The sequence below is a fragment of the Strigops habroptila genome, chromosome 17 (assembly GCF_004027225.2).
Source record: "Strigops habroptila isolate Jane chromosome 17, bStrHab1.2.pri, whole genome shotgun sequence".
Lineage (NCBI taxonomy): Eukaryota > Metazoa > Chordata > Aves > Psittaciformes > Psittacidae > Strigops > Strigops habroptila.
This window is the reverse complement of record NC_044293.2, coordinates 5,485,141-5,503,896: the sequence shown is the minus strand read 5'-3', so window position 1 is coordinate 5,503,896 and position 18,756 is coordinate 5,485,141. Positions and strand designations below refer to the sequence as shown.

General features: G+C 53.5%; 1 protein-coding gene across 1 annotated transcript; it reads left to right on the top strand.

Moving 5' to 3' along the window:
• Positions 1-453: 453 nt before the first annotated feature.
• Positions 454-16,838, top strand: ADAMTS8 (ADAM metallopeptidase with thrombospondin type 1 motif 8). The gene is made up of 9 exons (XM_030505321.1): positions 454-1,129; positions 7,965-8,204; positions 8,398-8,530; positions 9,030-9,197; positions 10,059-10,357; positions 10,954-11,137; positions 11,396-11,568; positions 11,642-11,817; positions 13,346-16,838. The coding sequence occupies exons 1-9, from the start codon at positions 503-505 to the stop codon at positions 14,076-14,078; spliced, it is 2,733 nt and encodes a 910-aa protein (XP_030361181.1). The 5' UTR covers positions 454-502; the 3' UTR covers positions 14,079-16,838.
• Positions 16,839-18,756: the final 1,918 nt, after the last annotated feature.

The window sequence follows — 18,756 nt, the reverse complement described above, 5'->3', positions numbered from 1 at the left end:
TGAACGCTGTCAGGAATGGAGCAGCCACAGCTTCTCTGGGCAGCCCCATAGGGCGAATCCTGCCTTGGTAAGGGGGGAAATAGAGGAATAGACGAAGAGTTTGCTAGCCCCTGGAGCAAGACCACCTCACGGGGGCTGAATCAGAGCGGGGCGGGCAGAGCCTGGCCTGAAGGGGTTAATGCTGGGAGAGTAGCAGGCTGGAGTTGACACTTGGAGGCAGGCGGGGCTCCCGGCGCCTGATTGGCCTCACATCGCATCCAAAAGTGGGCTGGTTCGGGGCTTTTTTTTCCCTGCTTCTTCTTTCTTTCTCTTTTTTTTCTTTCTCTTCTCCTCCTCCCCCCGGCCCTGGCAGGGGAGGGGAGGGGAGAGTGTGTGTGTGGAGGGGGGGGGACCAGCGAGACATCAAAAATAAACCTCTTATGTCAAAGCCGGAGGGGGGCCGAAAGTATAAATACCGCGGGCTCGGCGGCCGGCTCGGAGCTGCGGGCGGGGGGGGCCGGCGATGGGGCGGCGGGCGCTGCTGGGGGGCCGGGCTCCGCTCCACCTTCTCCTGCTGTGCCACGCCTGGGCGCTGCCGCCGCCGCCGCCGCCGCGGGAGGCGCAGCCGGTGCTGCCCGCCCGCCTGCCCGCCCCGCCGGGGCAGCTGGCACTGCGGCTGGCCGCCTTCGGGAGAGCCGTCGTGCTCCGTCTCCGCCCCGACGCCGCTTTCCTGGCTCCCCGTTATCGCCTGCAGCGCTTAGGGAGCCGGAGGGTACCGGCGCGGAGCGCGCCGCGGCGGGGATGCTTCTACGCGGGGACCGTCGACGGGAGCCCCGATGCCGCCGCCGTGCTCAGCCGCTGCGGTGGAGCCGGGCTCCGCGCCGCTTTCCTCCTCGATGGGGCGGCTTATGAGCTCCAGCCGCTCGGGCATCGCTGGCCCGGGCCGCCCTGGAGGCGCCCGCATCGCCTCCAGCGCCGCGCTGCCCCGCCGGGAGCCGTCCCCGCTGCTCCTGGTGCTCCCGGTCCCGGTGTTCCCGGTCCCCGGGAGCCGCTCCGCCGCGCCAAGCGCTTCGTTTCCCAGGCGCGGTATGTGGAGACGCTGCTGGTGGCTGATGCCTCCATGGTGCGGTTCTACGGGGAGGATGTGGAGGTAAGGGCTGGCGGTGTCCCCCCCGTGCCCTTCCATTACTCCATCCCCGAATTGCCCTCTCATCCCTTCATTTCCCCCCCAGTTGCCCCTGCCTCCCTCTGTGTGTGTCCCCCAATTGCCCCTTCATCCCTCTGTGTGTCCCCCCCAATTGCTCCTCCATCCCTCTGTGCGTCCCCCCAACTTGCACCTTCATCCCTCCGTGTGTCCCCCCAGTTGTCCCTCCATCCCTCTATTTTGCCCCTAGTTGCTCCTCTGTCCCCACCAGGGACCACCTTGGGCTGGGGACAGTGTTGAGGACCTTGGCTTTGTCTCCCACTTTCCTCTGTAGCTGTGTAGGGGCTGTAAATGCCTGGGGCAAAGGCTGCGGGGTTGATCTATGGGGTTTGGTAAGTGTTTGGGGACCCTTTCCCAGACCCAAGATCCAACCCAGGGAGTCCGTGTCCGCACAGGCTGCACATGGGGATGTCCCATCAGTCTGGTGTCCCCAAAGATGAGGCACAGAGGGGGTTAATGCTTTTCTTCCTACAGGGAAAGAGTAATGGGCTTAACTCCCTTCTGGATGGGAGCTGGGTCTGGATAGTAAATAAACCAGGAGCTGAGTAATGAGCAGTCCTGCTCCTGAGCCACCTGTAGCAGCCCAGCAGATGCAGGAACATCCCTTTCCCTCAGCCATCACCACCAAAATCAGTCCCTTTACTTCAACACAGTTCGCCTGTGGAGGCCCTGCCCATGGCCAGGCTTCATGGAGACCCCAGGGAGTGGATAAGTTGGTCTCTCAGTGCCCCACATCCATCTCCAGGGCTGTTGACCAGCCACTTCCATCACACCAAGTAGTTTTTCCAGCTCCCCAGCACAGCGCTCCCTCCAGTGATGGGTTGTTCAGGTCCAGATTCAGGTCTGCTGGGGATAACGGCACTGAAGCTGCTGATCCTCAGCAGTGTTTGGTTGGGTATGGGGCTGTTCAAGGAGCCCTTGAAGCTGGGGAGCAGTTGGGCTTTGAGGTGGGCTTTGGCTTTGCCATCTCAGCCTGCTTCATCCTTTCCCGGGGGGCTTCATCCAGCTTCTCTACTCCTAATAAAGCAGCAGTTTTAATTCCAGCCCTGCTCAGATGGGGCTGGACCTTGAGAATTACTCAACTTTGGAGCTTCAACTGCTCAGCATCACTCCTGTTTTGCCCCTTGCTTGGTTTTGCTTGCCAGGTTGGCAAAGAGTTAAGGCGTGCTGGATGCTGCACTGGGAGACAACCCCTCCAGAGCTCACAACAGTCAAAAGCAGAGTTTGCAATGGAGTAATCTGAGTTTTTAAGCACCAGGCATCTAAATGGTGGTGGGAATTGCTCTCCCTGTAGCATGAAGCTGGTCTCTGATAGCCCAAAAGGGCAGGAAAAAGTGTATTGCATCTCCTTCAACCAGCATCTTCTGCAACCAGCTGGGCACCCTGTGTTTCAAAGCAACACCCCATGGTCTACCTCCTGCTATAAATAAGGTGCTATGGTTGGGGGTAGGTGCATGACATAGTTATCCAGCAGTTTCCAGTCATCTTGGCCCCCATTTTATCATCATTTCTCTGTCCCCAAGAGCAATATCTTTGTGTTATCTCTCAGGGTATCTCTTAAAGGCTTCCTTCCCATCAAAGATCTGGTTTGGGATGGAGAGCAATAGCATGTTTAAGTAGTAAGGAGCACACTTCAACCAGCAGTAAAACAATACAAGCCACCTGCTGTGTTTGTGTGTCTTTTGTTCCTGCAACACAAATGCAGGGAGAAGCTGGTTCCTTTTAACCCAGGAGACCAAAACCTGTCTCACTTTTCCCTCAATACCTCCATTTTGGGGGCTAAAAGCACTGATGGCTTGTTCTTGCTGGTGGTGAGACCCTAGAGAACTGACAAGGAGATGCCCAAGGAGCAAAAAGGCTGGGTCAGAGGAAAATGTATGTATATAGTGACTTATCTTCCCATAAGCACACTTGAATTACCAAATCTTCATTAAAAGTCACAAGCATTGTTTGTATTCCCAGTTATTTCCCTGCTTAAGCTGGAATGGCTCAAGCAGAAGGTAGTCACCACAAGACGTGTTCAAGCATTGCGAGTTATAATCGATGCCATGCTGTTAGGAAAAGGCTGTTAATGCTTTATTTCTAACCAATCTGAGCCTCATAGCTCACCTAATTTAGATAGCAAGAGCTTAATTCTACCTCCATCAGCACCCATGTAAACCAGGAGGAAATGATGAAGACCCAGACATGAAATTGCGGGGGGGTTAATCATTCTTCTGGCTTGATGCCTGCAGGAGATGGGTAGTTGGGGGGGCATTAGCAGCAGGATGGTGCTGAGCAATAGCAACTGTGAGCAGCAGGTTGTGGAAGGCTGGGCAGAATGTGACCTGCAGTGATTAGGAAAAGCCTCTTTATATGGAAATGGGTGCGAGGCCCCAGGCTGGACACAAGAGATAACTTGTGGAGGATCCAAAAGTGCTTGAGGGGGAAGAGAAAGGGATTGTGACCATCACTAGCAGAGCTAAGTGGGGGTTTGAGTGTGGGAAGCTGAGGCAGGACACGGTGCAGGGGCTAATCCTTTTGGCATGCAGCAGAAAGGGCGTCTGGGCTGAGCACCTGCAGCACAGGCTGCACTTGCAGAGATGCTCTGCGAGGTTCCAGGGATGTTTGCTGAGACATCGGCATTCCCGGCCAGTTGGCAGCAGAATGGGATTCCTGTGGTGGGATTTCTCCAGTCTCTTGGGTGTGGATGAGATGAGTTTCCAAGCTTTCCTCTGCAAACATGATGGCTACGATCCCTCTTCTTTTCCCCCTTGTACTTGTGAGCAAGGAGTCTGCAATTCCTTGCTCCAGGAGCTAGTAATGACTCAGGACCAGGGTAAAATCTGACGGGTCTGATTAAACTGGGATTCCTCACTGGAATTCTGTGTTTTCCAGGCAGACTTACGAGGTTTTAGGTGTGTTGTTGCTATCTATTCCAAGACCAGATGGGTGTTGGGGTCCTGCTGCCAGCTCTCCCAAACCCAGATTGACCATCAAAGTGACTTTAGACATAAAGCCAAAGCCACCTCGAAGCCTCAAGTCCCCTCATATCCAGCTCCTAGGCTCACTTTAGGATATTTTGCAGCTTGAGTGGGTAAATTCCCTTAATCCCTGCACAAAAGCAGCCCAGGAGCAGTTGCAAACCACCCCGGGATGCTCTCAGGATGGGGTTTTGCTTTGTGTTCACCCCTGCTTGTAAAGAGGTTATGGCAGTGCTGTACGTGCCTCAGTTTCTCTTGCCCTGAAATGGAGTCATTGGTGGCCAAGCCCCAAATACCTAGTGAAGAGGGGAAAATCAGGCAGAAAGGGGATGTGGCAGCAAGCTGGCAACATATCCCCTCGTCCCCCCTTTTCCCTTGGCTGCTGCCCATGTTTTTTGTAAGGAAATTCTTGGCTCGGGCTCCAAAGCACAGGAGGAGGCTGGCAGGGTGGCTGCTGCCGCTGTGGGTATCCGAGAGACAGGCTGGGATGTGTTTTTACCAGTTGTTTGTTAAGAGCCCTCACATCTGACCCTGTGTTTTCCTCCTTCCATCTGTCCGCGCTCCAGAAATCTCAGCGTTCCTGTTCTGTTGGGGTTGGTTTAGTTCCTCTACAGAAATTCCAGCTTCTAGGAGGAAAGGAGGGAAAAACCCAACCCCACAAAGCCAACAACCCTGTGAACAGACAAACCTGCAGCGTGAAGCTGAGCATTCATCTCCACAAGCGTGTTGGAGGGAGGCGAGATGCACTGCAGTGTTGCATGGGTGCTCCCTGCCGCCCTGCACTGGATATTAGACCTTTATGTACATACCACAATAATGGTTGGTGTCTGTGTAAGAGCAGTTTCTCCCTCACATAATCATTAGGGTTTAAACCCCCCCAACAGAACAGTCGCAGACTTCAGCTCCAAGTGGTTCCCATGAAGGAGAACGTAAGCAGAGATTTCGCAAGCACTTGTGCCAGAAAGCAAAATCCTTCACCATTATCAGGCTAAAAACAACCACTTCCGTTGCCCATGCTCTGATTTATGTTTATTTGTTCCACTAACCCTCTGCATGTGCTGTTTGCTGCTGGCAGCTTCATGGCAGGGCAATGCTGGTGGCTCCTAAGAGCAGCGATGTTGTGGCAGGAGGGATATCAGAGCTCTGTAATGCAGGTTGCCACACAAAAGGCATCCCCTCTCTTTCTTTTAGGGAGGGAATGGGTGGAATTTGCTCTTCTTGGGTCCAGAGGGGGCCAAGGATTGCGGCTGGGGAGAAAAGAGGGTTTGGGGGCATCACCAGGCAGTGGGCAATGCTTGTGCCTGGCTGTGACAGCAGCACATGGAGCAGAGGGGGGATGCTCCTGTGATCCATTCTTGGTGCCTTGTCGCCCCGGAACAGGTAAGGGGCTGGTTTTCCAGCTGTATTTACCAGTTGGACAGAAATTCTGCCAAGATCTCCCAGGCTGCTGATTGGAAATGGCAAGGAAGCACCTTGAGTGCTGCAAGGAGGCAGAAACCAGTCCATTGGCACACCTGGGCTCCCCAGACCTGACCCCTTGGCTGCCCCACAACTGATCTGATACCCACATCCTTGATGCGGGAAGGACACCTTGGAGAAGGCAGCGTTCCTTCCTGGGTGGCTCATCAAGCCAAAGGAGGATGGGACAAGCAGGATTCAACTCAGTTGTTGGCCAAAAGCCTCTCCTGAGCCCTGGGGATGCTTTTGGCTCCAGCCCCAAGCCCTTGGCCAAGCCAAGGCAATGCAGGTGGATTGCTGCTCTCCCCAGAGCCATCAGGGTCCATCCAAAACCCAACCAACTCCTGCATGGTCTGGGACTGGGTATGAATAGACACCAGATGGTGGAACAAGTGAATTTGACCTTTTAAATCTGCACTAAAGAGCTGTTTGTTCGGTTCGCTTTCCAGATGAAGGGAATTTTCTGAGTCTCTCCATTCCTGCTGCTGAAAGAGTTTCTTGGCTGGATGTAACCCTGAGGATATCCCAGGGTATTTGGGGTAGGGACTGAGAGCTCCCAGGTCAAAACTACTGGGATGGAGAGAAATCTGTGATGGGTTAGGAAAGGATGTGGCAGGATTTGCTCCCTTGGGAATGAGGGATGATCCTATGATAGCGTCCTGTGCTCTGCTGATGAAGCACAAATCAGTTTGTCCCTGCCCATGGCAGGGGGTTGGAATTAGACGATCTTAAGGTCCTTTCCAACCCAACCCATTCTGTGATGCACAGCTCTGCCACAGAGCATCCTTCTAGGATGCAATTTTAAGAAGGCTTTGTGATATTTGTAGGGAGATTCCCAATGGATTCTCCCCATGGGATAAACAATTCCCTTGGAGCAACCACTCCTCAGGATCTCGCCTGGGTTTCTTGCCTCGGTGGTGACTTCTCCATGACATTTGTTGCATGCTTTGGGCTAGGATGTGAGTCATGTCGTGGAGATGTGGCCAGTCTAAATAAACCCGTCTATTCAGTGCTCCCTGCCCTCGGATAGTGAGCCGGGGAGGATTTGGGATACATCCTGCTGAAGCAAAACATCTGTTTGCATGGAGCTGCCAGCGACGGGATCAAGTGTGGCAGAAGAATCTAAAATAGCCACGAGGGCCCTGGTGCAGCAAAGATGTTACTGCTTATGGGGGGGGTTCTCCCTAAAACCCTCCCTTGTTTGCTAAGAAAAGGGCATTTTATGCCCAGCAGCATGACGGTGGATGCTGCACAAAGCAGGGAACGTGTATTCTGGGTGCAACCCAATAGTAGAGGGCTTCCAGTTTAAGTAGTGGCACTGAAGTGAGAGCAGGGGGTGCAATTCGTCTCGGAGGAGAGGAGCCACTTTCTCTTTCCCAATACTGCATTGTGTAATAGCTGCATTTCTTTCTCCTGACTCCGAGGCTGGGAATGGGTGCCAAGCAGAGGAGGAATTTCGATTCTCTGATAAGATGTTTACATCAGCCTAAACATCACTGGCGCGTTTGACATATTAAGTAATCTCTGGTCATCACAGTGGCCTGAGCAAGGGATGCTGCTGGGACACGGCTTGGATGGCAAAGGGTTCCAGCCCTGGTTTGTCGCCGGGGATGTTGGGTGCAGGGAGTTTTATGGTGATGCGAGGCAGGTTTTGCACCGGTGAGGTGGTGTGTGTGAGGTAGTTCCTGCCCTGGGGCAGTGAGGGCAAGGTTAATGCTTTGGGAATATGCAAGAGCATGAATGTGAGGTTTTCCTGAGGGATTGCTGGGTGCAAAGGGTTCATTGTAGGTGAAACAGTGGCTGGGGAATGGGTTGCAGGGGTGGGTTTGTCCTGCCTGTCCTTCTCACTGGCACAAGGTGTAAAGCATCATGTAGATCAGTACTCCAGTGCCTAAAGGGACTACAAGAAACCTGGAGAAGGGCTTTGGACAAGGGCCTGTAGGGACAGGCCAAGGGGAATGGCTTTAACCTGCCAGAGGGGAGATTGAGATGAGCTCTGAGGCAGAAGCTCTTCCCTGTGAGGGTGCTGAGGCGCTGGCACAGACTTTTCCCAGAGAAGCTGTGGCTGCCCCATCCCTGGCAGTGTTCAAGGCCAGGTTGGACACAGGGGCTTGGAGCAACCTGCTCTAGTGGAAGGTGTCCCTGCCCGTGGCAGGTGGTTGGAGCTGGATGAGCTTTAAGGTCCCTTCCAACCCAAACCAGTCTGTGTGTGAAGAGGCAGCACTTAGTCCATCAACCCAGGTGTCTCCCTGGCTGTGGTTGGTTGATGAATGAGGTTGTTTTCTCCCACCCTAACCAAAACCAGAGCCCCATAGCAGAGGTTTCACCCAGGCTTTGCCTGCCCCATTCTTTTCCCACAGAACCACGTCCTGACGCTGATGTCCATGGCAGCCCGCATCTACAAGCACCCCAGCCTGAAGAACTCCATCAGCCTGGTGGTGGTGAAGGTGCTGGTGGTGGATGAGGAGGCAGCAGGGCCGGAGGTGTCCGACAACGGTGGGCTCACCCTGCGCAACTTCTGCAGCTGGCAGCAAAAGTTCAACCCCCCGAGTGACCGGCACCCCGAGCACTACGACACTGCCATCCTGCTGACCAGACAGGTCATCCCTTGGGGATGCTTTGGTTGGGGTGGGAAGGGAAGAGGAGGAAGAGGACAGATCCCCCCTCCAAGCTTGCAGCAGTCAGGGGGTGGTTGTAATTGAGTGCAGACCATGTCTGCCTGCAGATGATGGGGTTGCTGAAGGTGGGACACCTCCACCCTGCCTTATCCCTCTTGATGCTGCTCCCAAACAGGACTTCTGTGGACACCAGAGCTGTGACACGCTGGGAGTGGCGGATATCGGCACCATGTGCGACCGCAACAAAAGCTGCTCCGTGATTGAGGATGAGGGTCTGCAGGCAGCTTACACCCTGGCCCATGAACTGGGTAATGCATCTCTTCCCAAAGGAGGGTCTGCTAGGCGGGGATGTAGCACAGCCCAGCACCAGCATCACCCCGCTGGGTACCACCAGCCAAGCACTGGGGAGCCTCTGGCACCAGCAGAAGCTGGTTTGCACCAGCAAAAGCACTTAGAAGAGCCTGAGTTGGTGTAAATTGGTGCTCTGGGGCCTCCAGCACAAGAGGGATGTGGAAGTGTTGAGGCGAGGCCAGAGGAGGCCCCGGAGCTGCTGCGAGGGCTGGAGCAGCTCTGCTCTGGAGCCAGGCTGAGAGAGCTGGGCTGGGGCAGCCTGGACAAGAGAAGGCTCCTGAAGGGGAGACCTTAGAGCAGCTCCAGTGCCTAAAGGGGTTACAGGAAACCTGGAGCTATTACAGCAATAGGAGCTGCTTGTTACCTTCTAGGTGCTCTCAGATGCCCATTCACCTCCTGCAGCAGAGCAGGGGTGCTTTGGGCTGCTGCAGCTCACCACTGCTCTCTGCTCCCCAGGCCACGTTCTCAGCATGCCCCATGATGACTCCAAGACCTGCGAGCGGCTCTTTGGGCCCCTTGGCAAACACCATATGATGGCCCCTCTTTTCATCCACTTGAACAAGACCCAGCCCTGGTCTCCTTGCAGTGCTATGTACCTCACCGAGTTCCTGGATGGAGGGCACGGTAAGGCTGGGTTCAGCTGCCTCATCACTCAAAACAGTCTGTTCCTTAACTGCAGAGGCTCTTTGCAATGCCTGGAGGGGTGTGTGGGGTGAAGGGAAGGCAAATCAGACACAGACAGAGGCTTGACGTCGCTTGGTTGGTCAATGAGAAACTGAACATGCCCCAGAGGGTGCTCTTGCAGCCCAGAACCCACCCCATGTGCTGGGCTGACTCCCCAGAGCGTGAGCAGCATGTCAGGGAGGTGATCCTGCCCCTCTGCTCTCATGAGACCCCACTTGCAGCACTGTGTGCAGTTCTGGTGTCCTCACCATCAGAAGGACATGGAGCTGTTGGGGCAAGTCCAGAGGAGGCCACGAGGATGCTCAGGGGCTGGAGCACCTCCCATATGGAGACAGGCTGAGAACATTGGGGCTGTTCAGCCTGGAGAAGAGAAGCTGCTGGAGACCTCAGAGCAGCTTCCAGGGTCTGAAGGGGGCTACAGGGATGCTGGAGAGGGACTCTGCATCAGGGACTGGAGTGATAGGACAAGGGGTGATGGGTTTAAACTGAAACAGGGGAAGTTCAGGTTAGATATAAGGAACAAGTTCTTCCCTGTGAGGGTGCTGAGGCGCTGGCACAGGGTGCCCAGAGAAGCTGTGGCTGCCCCATCCCTGGCAGTGTTCAAGGCCAGGTTGGACACAGGGGCTTGGAGCAACCTGCTCTAGTGGAAGGTGTCCCTGCCCGTGGCAGGGGGTTGGAGCTGGATGAGCTTTAAGGTCCTTTCCAACACAAACTGTTCTATGATTCTATGTGCCCTGCTCGGTGCAACCCATGGCATCAAGCCCTGATGCATCTCCAGCCTCATTCTTGTGTCTTACCCAGGCGACTGCTTGCTCGATGCCCCAGCAGACCCCCTGCCCCTGCCTGTGGAGCTGCCCGGCCGAGGAGCCCTGTACAGCCTGGACCAGCAGTGCCAGCAGATCTTCGGCAAGGACTTCCAGCACTGCCCCAACACCACGGAGGAGGACATCTGCGCCCAGCTCTGGTGCAGGACTGGCATTGGGGAGCCTCTCTGCCACACCAAGAACGGCAGCTTGCCCTGGGCCGATGGCACCCCTTGCAAAGCCAGTGGGATATGCTTGGATGGACGCTGCATGCCGCAGGATGCCCTGAAACCCCAGGTAATGGGAGGGGGGGCAGGATTTGGGAGTGACAGGCTGGGGCTGGACCCTTTGGGATTCCCAAACCTCAAACCTGCCACCTCCTGGACTGGCTTTGGATTTGCCTGCTTTGTTTTCTGGATATCTCTCCTTCAACAGCACCTATCATTAATCTTTTTTACTGGCAAGCCCATTATTAAATGCTGCCATGCCTTTTGCCAAGGCTGGTCTGAACCGAGAGCAAGCAGATGCAGATCTGCAATGAAATCATCACTTTTTGCCTTGCCAGGGGAATTAGCGGTGATTTCTGAGTCAGTCAGCAAAGTACTTCAACCCAAGCTTAGCTTTAAGCACATGAACAGACTGGTGGAAGTCAGTAATAACTTTATAGAATCAACCAGGTTGAAAAAGACCTTTAAGATCATCAGGTCAAACCATTACCCCAGGACTGCCAAGTCCACCACTAAACTATGGTGCTGAGGGCCTGAACTTCACTTCATGTGAAGTGCTTTGCTGCATCAGGGTTTGTCTGGTGGCACAGGGAGAGATTTTAGCATTGCTCCATGGGGATGGACGGGCACAAGGATGGATCCAGCAGCTTCTCCTGTCTCTTGCAGCCAGTGGTGGACGGTGGCTGGGGCCCGTGGAGTCCCTGGGGCTCCTGCTCCCGGAGCTGTGGTGGAGGCGTGCAGTTCTCCTACCGCCACTGCGACAGCCCCAAGCCCCAGCACGGCGGCAGGTACTGCGAGGGCCAGCGCGCCAAGTACCAGTCCTGCCACACCGACGAGTGCCCGCCGGATGGTAAGGACACCGATTCCCAACGCATCCCACCCCTCTTCCTCCAGAACCCATCACTGCTCCGTTCTCCCTTAAATATTCATATGTTTGGGGGGGCAAATATCCTTCTGCTGGGGGTTGTGATCCGTTCCAGAGGGGTGGAAGCTGTGCGGCATCGCTCTGATGCCTGTGCGCTCCCGCATCTCCGCGACGGCCCATGAGGACAGCAGTTCCTGCAGGCTTCCCACAGGTTCTCAGGGCATGTCTTGCCTTTCCTTTCAGGGAAAAGCTTTCGGGAGCAGCAGTGTGAGAAGTACAACAGCTACAACTTGACGGATCTGGAAGGGAACCTCCTGGAGTGGGTACCCAAGTACGCCGGGGTGTCACCCCGAGACCGATGCAAGCTCTTCTGCCGAGCCAGAGGGAGGAGTGAATTCAAAGTCTTTGAGGCCAAAGTAAGATGATAACCACCCACTTTCCACCCATTTCAGACCAAATGCCCTCATTGCTCCTCTGCATCTTCCCTAGGTGATCGACGGGACGCTGTGTGGACCAGAGACCCTCTCCATCTGCGTCCATGGCCAGTGCATCAAGGCTGGCTGCGATCACATCGTTGGGTCCTCCAAGAAGCTGGATAAATGTGGGGTGTGTGGTGGCAACGGCTCAACGTGCAGGAAAATATCTGGCTCACTCAACCGATCCAAGTAAGTTTACTACCCAAAGTGCTTGGTTAGGAATATTAGAGCTCTTCCTAGGTCATGTAAAGCCAGTTTGGTTTCTGCACACAAAGCATTGCACCTCACTGCAGAGCTTGTTTGCAGCAGTTGGACTCCAGGAGTGCATCTTAACTGGGGTTAACATGCAAACACCCTCAGCTGGGTCACCCTTGCAACAAGTCTGCTCTCCTCCCCAGGCTTTAGGGTTTACACTAAGTTTATTTCGGGGCAGCATTATGCAAGCCAAGCGGAGTTTACTTCCTAAAATAATAGCTGGTGCTGACCCTGGCGATGGGCTTGGTGTGCCACTGCAAATCAATCTGCTGCCCTGAGGAGTTTACATGTATCTCACCCCAAAGCAGTGATTTGGACACATATGCAAGGGCTGATGTGGGATATAAATAATTCAGTAGCTTCTCCCTGGGCTCTGAGGTGAATTTCGGGCATTGAGGCAGCTGCTTTCCGCGCCCAAGATCTCCATTGCTTTGCCAAAGAGCTGAATTTAAGGCTTTTGTTGAAAAGATGGTAACAAAAGCCCAACACGTCCAATTCTATGCGGTGAGGTGACTCATGCAGTCAAATTACATTTCCTGAATGGTTTCCTTCCAGGGAACCAGCTGAAATGGGGCTTCCACTCGCCTATGAATTGTTTGTGGTTGACTAAAGAGAGATTAGTGCTTTAGCTCCAGCCAAGAAGAGATCCCATTAAGATCAGGGTCAGGGTGACTGAGAGCAGAGTTTGACCCGAAGGCTTTTTTCCAAAATACTCCAAACCCAATTACTGACCGCAGCATCAACCATGGGGATGTATGGAAAACCATCCCAACAGCCCCACAGCATGAGTCATCCCAGGGTGGCGCTTTATTGTAGCAGCAAGTAATGACCATAGAATGGGGTGCCAAGGGCTTGAGTACCAAAGCCTTCCTGATGCTGTCCTCTATCTGTCCTGGTATTGTATCTGTATCTATAGCTATACAGCTATATCTATATAGCTGTGTTATATAGCTATATCTGATGCTGTCCTTCAGCATCATCAGTGACAGCATCACTGGGCAGAGCCAGGCTTTTAGTTCCAAACACTTCACCCATTTCAGAAGGGAGTAAGGGTAGCAACTGGTAACCATGGGGCTGCTGTTTGATTGCATCGCTCACTTTTGATGGCTTCAACCTGCCAGAGGAGAGATTGAGATGAGCTCTAAGGCAGAAGCTCTTCCCTGTGAGGGTGCTGAGGCGCTGGCACAGGGTGCCCAGAGAAGCTGTGGCTGCCCCATCCCTGGCAGTGTTCAAGGCCAGGTTGGACACAGGGGCTTGGAGCAACCTGCTCTAGTGGAAGGTGTCCCTGCCCATGGAACTGGATGAGCTTTAAGGTCCCTTCCAACCCAAACCAGTCTGGGATTCTATGATTTCCAGCTCCTGAGAGCTCGGGGTTACAGAGGGGGTTACCAAGAGCTGTCCCCTGCATGGGTGTCCTCTTAGTAAGTCCAGAGAACTAACCATGTCCCTTTGCCCTGTGCAGATACGGCTACAATGACATTGTCACCATCCCCGCCGGGGCAACCAACATCGACATCAAACAGCGCAGCCACCGAGGGGTCCGCCACGACGGGAACTACCTGGCCCTGAGGACCCTCGAGGGCAAGTACCTGCTGAACGGAGACTTTGCCATCTCGGCCATGGAGCAGGACATCCTCCTTAAGGGAACCATCCTGAAATACAGCGGCTCCATGACGACCCTGGAGAGGCTGCAGAGCTTCCGACAGCTCCCGGAGCCCCTCACCGTCCAGCTGCTGACCATCGCCAGCGAGGTCTTCCCACCCAAAGTCAAATACACCTTCTTCATCCCCAAGGACATCCCTTTCAGCAAGCAGAAAGGCAAAGAGAAGAAGTCGGCCAACATCATCCGCCCGATGCTGACCTCCCAATGGGTCCTGGGTGACTGGTCCGAGTGCTCCAAGACGTGCGGCTCCGGCTGGCAGAGGCGGACGGTGGATTGCCGGGACGTGGAGGGTCAAACCTCCTCTACCTGCGACAGAGCCCTCAAGCCTGAGGACATCAAGCCCTGTGGTGACATGCCCTGCCCGCTCTGGCGCCTGGGCCCCTGGTCCCCCTGCTCCCAGACCTGCGGGGAGGGCGTGCGGACACGCAACGCCTCCTGCATCGACTACACCGGCACAATCACTGCCCCGGAGAGATGCAGCTCACCAGGGCCACCAGCGGCCACCGCTGCCTGCGTGCTGCAGCAGTGCTGAGCTCGGTGGTGAAGCACCCCACCAGCAACACCGGGGCAGGACAGCGAGGGTGCTGTGAGCTTCTTGTTTAACCACTCTCCAGCGGTTCATCCCCATCCCATCCATGTCTACCTCAGAGGGGGGAATAACGGCAGCAAAGTGGGGAGGAATCACTTCTTTTCCTTTCTCTCTTCCCTTCCTTCCAGCTGGCTGCTTGCAGGCAAGTTGTAATTTAAAGGGAAAATAGGTGTGTATCCATAGGGTTTTTCCAAAGAGCTATTGTTAAACACAGTTGCAGACTCTGTTTGTAAGGATTTGTTGCTGGAAAAGAACGCGGAATCTGGCTTTGCCATCGCCCCGTCCCAGCTGCAGGTCAAGGAGGTCCAGGGTGGGCGGCTTTGCTGATAAAATTGGGATCCCTTTGCCAAAGGGTTGGATGGGGTTGCCGTCCCCTCCCTGCAGCACTGTGGGTGTCCTTGAGCATGAGGGGCATTTTATCAGCTCTGGGTTTATTTGGGAGATAACTCGCTTGGCTGGGAGCACGAGGGAGATGAGGGAAAGATCCTGGTGTGTGTTAGACAGGACAGGCGAGGTGCTGGTGGTGGTTTCTGCTGGGTTTATAGCCTACAAGGCGACAAAGCTCTGTCTCTAAATACCCCCATCATCGTACAATCAGAGAATCCCAGACTGGTTTGTGTTGGAAGGGACCTTAAAGCTCATCCAGCTCCAACCCCCTGCCACGGGCAGGGACACCTTCCACTAGAGCAGGTTGCTCCAAGCCCCTGTGTCCAACCTGGCCTTGAACACTGCCAGGGATGGGGCAGCCACAGCTTCTCTGGCCACCCTGTGCCAGCGCCTCAGCACCCTCACAGGGAAGAGCTTCTGCCTTGGATCTAACCTGAACTTCCCCTGTTTCAGTTTGAACCCATCAGCCCTTGTCCTATCGCTCCAGTCCCTGATGCAGAGCCCCTCTCCAGCATCCCTGTACCCCTCTTCAGACACTGGGAGCTGCTCTGAGGTCTCCACGCAGCTTCTCTTCTCCAGGCTGAACAGCCCCAGTGCCATCTGCAGAGCTATTCCTGAGCTCTGAGCCCATGCCTCGATTTCCCCAGCTATAAAACCAAGGCTTAATGGCACTGATCTGGCTTGAAGGGCCACCCAGAGGGTTAATTCTGCAGTGCTTTGACTGTGAAATGCCCATTGTGATGCCCCAGGCTCTCGGGTTTCCAGCGTTTCCTCTCCTACCCTTGGTTTTCAACCCCTTCATTTCCTCAGCTTTGATTTTGGAGGTGATTTGCTAACCTGGCTTGCAGCAGGGATGAGCTCTGGATGAGTGATTCTATATCTCAGGCTCCTCTCGCAATGCCTCTCGCCTGTACCCTGCTTTGGCTCCCATTGAATATCCAGTTGGAGCAGCCTTTTTCCCATAGGAAGGGAGAAGAGCTGAAGGAGAGGACTTGAATTTGCAGTGTCTGAGCTTCCCCATTTACAATTGCAAAGGGAATCCTTTCTCTTGGCTTTTCTGCCCAAGCTAAGCTCGTGTGAGACCCTTGTCTTGCTGGCCAGGCCGGTTCCGGATGGGACTGTGGGGTGACCCGCTTCCCAAAGCCCTGCCAGAAACCCTACCACCTATATGAAAACCCCGAATATTCAGCTTTATCTCCCATAGGTGACCCTATTGAAACCAAGGAGGCTACAGCCAAGGACTGAAGGTACTGAGGGCTTGGACCTTTAAGGGAAGAGGAAAACATGAAGTCCAGCTGCAGAGTTTGGATGCAGAGCTGTTTGGGCTGTGTTCAGACCTACCTTAGGGCAATGTTCTGCGTCTGCTAATTAATCTTCAGGAATTTAAGCCCTCTCATGCTCTAACAAATAGCTGGATGCTAAAGTCATGTAGCCTTGTAGGGTTATTTTCTTTCTCCCCTTGGAGTCTGTGAGGGTTTTAACTCCAAGGCCAGCGTGTTTCCTCTCTAGTGTTTAGGATGGGTCAGAAGTTTCAGCCTGAGGTGGTGCCAAGGAAAACGTCTGTATTTATCACACAGGAGTCGTGCACGCCAAGGGGCTCTTCCAGTCTTGTTGTTCTCTATATTCCCTGCATGGTCGCTTAGCTGGAGCTTCCTAGATGCAAAATCTCCCCTGCTGTGGGCAAATCCTGCTGCTTTTCCAGCAGGGAGGAGGATGGGGACCCCATTGGGAGCAGGGAGACTGCAGGCAGCGATGCTTGGTTGAGGTTTGGGGTCTGGGTGATGGTTAGTGGGATTCCTGCCCTTGCCTTCCAATAGAAACATGTAGCCTTTAAGCTGATTTAAGACAAAGAGGTTATATATTAGGATATATATGTGTATATATATGTTTCCCTTCAGTGAAGGATTGTAGCAATGTACTGAGCCTCTTGTGTTAGGTATTTATTATGAATCCCTGTTTGGTTTTGTACAGTGTTTTAACATGCTGCTCTCACATCCCCGCTCCACAACCTGCAGCAGCATCAGAGAGGGGAAGTCTTAGCTCCTCGTTCAACCACTTTGGTACACAACTGGTGTCTCCCTCCTCCCTGCTGCACCCAGATCAGGTGCCATTGCCCACCGAGCTGTGAAAAGCGTGACAAACACAACCAAAATGGAGCTTTGGACTTTCATTTTAAGGGGGGGGGGGGGGGAGAAAAAGATGATTTTCCAGTTTTTAGCCTTTTGTTTGTATTTGGGTTTAACTTTGGAAACAGTCTGTTTGTGACTCTGCCTTTACCCCTTCAATAAAGGATTCCCTGCCTCTGACCTCTCTGCATTTGTCTCTAGTTGCACTTCTCTCAGGATATATATTTTTGTGTCTCCATCCCAAGAGTAATACCTTAAATCTCCCTTTCCCGTAGCTTATCCAGCCTTCAATAAACGGTTAGTTTGCTTTTAAGATGCTAAACCAAAACATTATGTGACAGAGGAGGCAAAACCCATAGAGCAAATAGGATTCCCTAGATATTTGGGATTGTGTCTGTTTTGCAGACTGCTGATGAGCACCAGCCTCCTCTCTGTTTGTACACACATATACATAATTCTGCTACTGAGAGGACATAAAGCCTAAACAGGGCTACAACAGAGGGGATTCTGGCTCCTTCTCTTAACTGTACAATAACCACAGATAGTAGGAACTTGGTGTTCTCTCTCTAGGCCCTCTGAAACACAGGATGGCTGGAATTTGGAATATGGCAAGGCAGGATTTGGAGCTATCTTGCTGGAATAAGCACAGGCTCATGACAAGGTAATTTGGGTATCTTCACTGGGTCAAACAGGCTCTGCTGCTACATGTCCTGGATGAAGGCACAGCCTGTTGTTGGACAGCAGCTACAGTTTATTTCCTGTATATTGGTGATTTCCACCCTCTGATGGAGGGAGAAAATGATGCTGCCCTGGCTGGGCAGAGGCTGCCAGGATTCAGCCCCTTGGGAGGGCGAGGGAAAGGGTTAACCCATTGCTGTGGGATGTGTCAGCACGTTAATGGGCACAGAGATGCCACCCTATTTATAACCAGGTGTGACATTCATGTTACATGACTTCCCTTGGCACCCGTACAGGTTCTGGCTCATTAGGGCAGCAGCCTTTTCCTTCCACCTTTCCTTTTTGTTGTCTTGTTGCCATTGCTGGCTTTGAGCTGAATAACTGGAATTCCAAACGATGCCAAAGGCTTTGGGATATTGCCGGGTAGGAAAAAGACCTTAATTAATCATAGCAGTGCAACCATCATCAGTTAACTTCTGAAAAAGAATAGTGGGATAAGGAAATAAACCATATGGGAGCTTCTCACCATATCCATGATGGTATGCCAGAGACAAAGGGGACCAGTGCAGAGATGCATTTCTATAGTCCCATCAGACCCCCCCCCCCCACCTCATGCTGCAAATACTGCTGCTCCCAAATCAGGAGTGTTTATATTTTATCCTCTTATAAGGCAATTTCAGGGGATGTAGGACCAGGGAATCATCAGGTACATGTTGAAATGGTGGTTTGCTCCTTTGTTCCTCTCCAAGGGCTGGGCTTTCCGGATCTCCAGTCCCAGTTATCACTGAATAGTTGCTCCCCATTGTCCTTGTGCTAATGCCGTTCTTTAGTTTAACAGCTTTCCTTTCTCCTTGGTTTCTTCCTCCCCTTCCAGGTATTTGTAGACAGGAGTTGTACCCTTTTCCAGCCTTATTTTGCTTGCTTTCTCCAGCCCAGCTCTGCAGGCTCAGCTCATCAAATACCCTCCTCAGCTCTGGGCTGGATTTATTATCCCCAGACAGACGTGACCACAGTGTCTCAGCAAGGTCACACCAGCACCTGGTGCTCCAGCCACAAATCCATCCTTATTCCTGATGGAAACATCCTTCCTGACATGTCCTAAGACTATAATGTCCCTTTTCTGCTGTTACCCTCTGCTCAGCTCATCCATCCCAGTCTCATGACTGCTCTTGTTCTTCCAGATCCCTCTTTCTCCATACAGATAGCTGCTCAATCCATCCTCAGTCACCCAAGTAAGTGGTTCCCAGAGCTCCTGGGCAATGGCATTTCAGAGGGGCTGCTGCAGTTCAGGGTGGATGTGCAGGGAAAGTATCATTTGCTTTTGGTGTTAATGGATGCATCCCACCAGGAGAGGGAAAACAGGCTCCTAGCAGCACGAATCTGTTCCAAGAGCTGCTGAAGTGGAGGAAAACTTATCCCACAGGGTGCTA

Excerpts from the sequence above, each read along its gene's own strand:
- ADAMTS8 (XM_030505321.1), top strand. The coding sequence starts at position 503 with ATGGGGCGGCGGGCGCTGCTGGGGGGCCGGGCTCCGCTCCACCTTCTC. Across the intron at positions 8,205-8,397 it reads CCATCCTGCTGACCAGACAG|GACTTCTGTGGACACCAGAG; the intron begins GTCATCCCTTGG and ends GCTCCCAAACAG. Across the intron at positions 9,198-10,058 it reads GTTCCTGGATGGAGGGCACG|GCGACTGCTTGCTCGATGCC; the intron begins GTAAGGCTGGGT and ends TGTCTTACCCAG.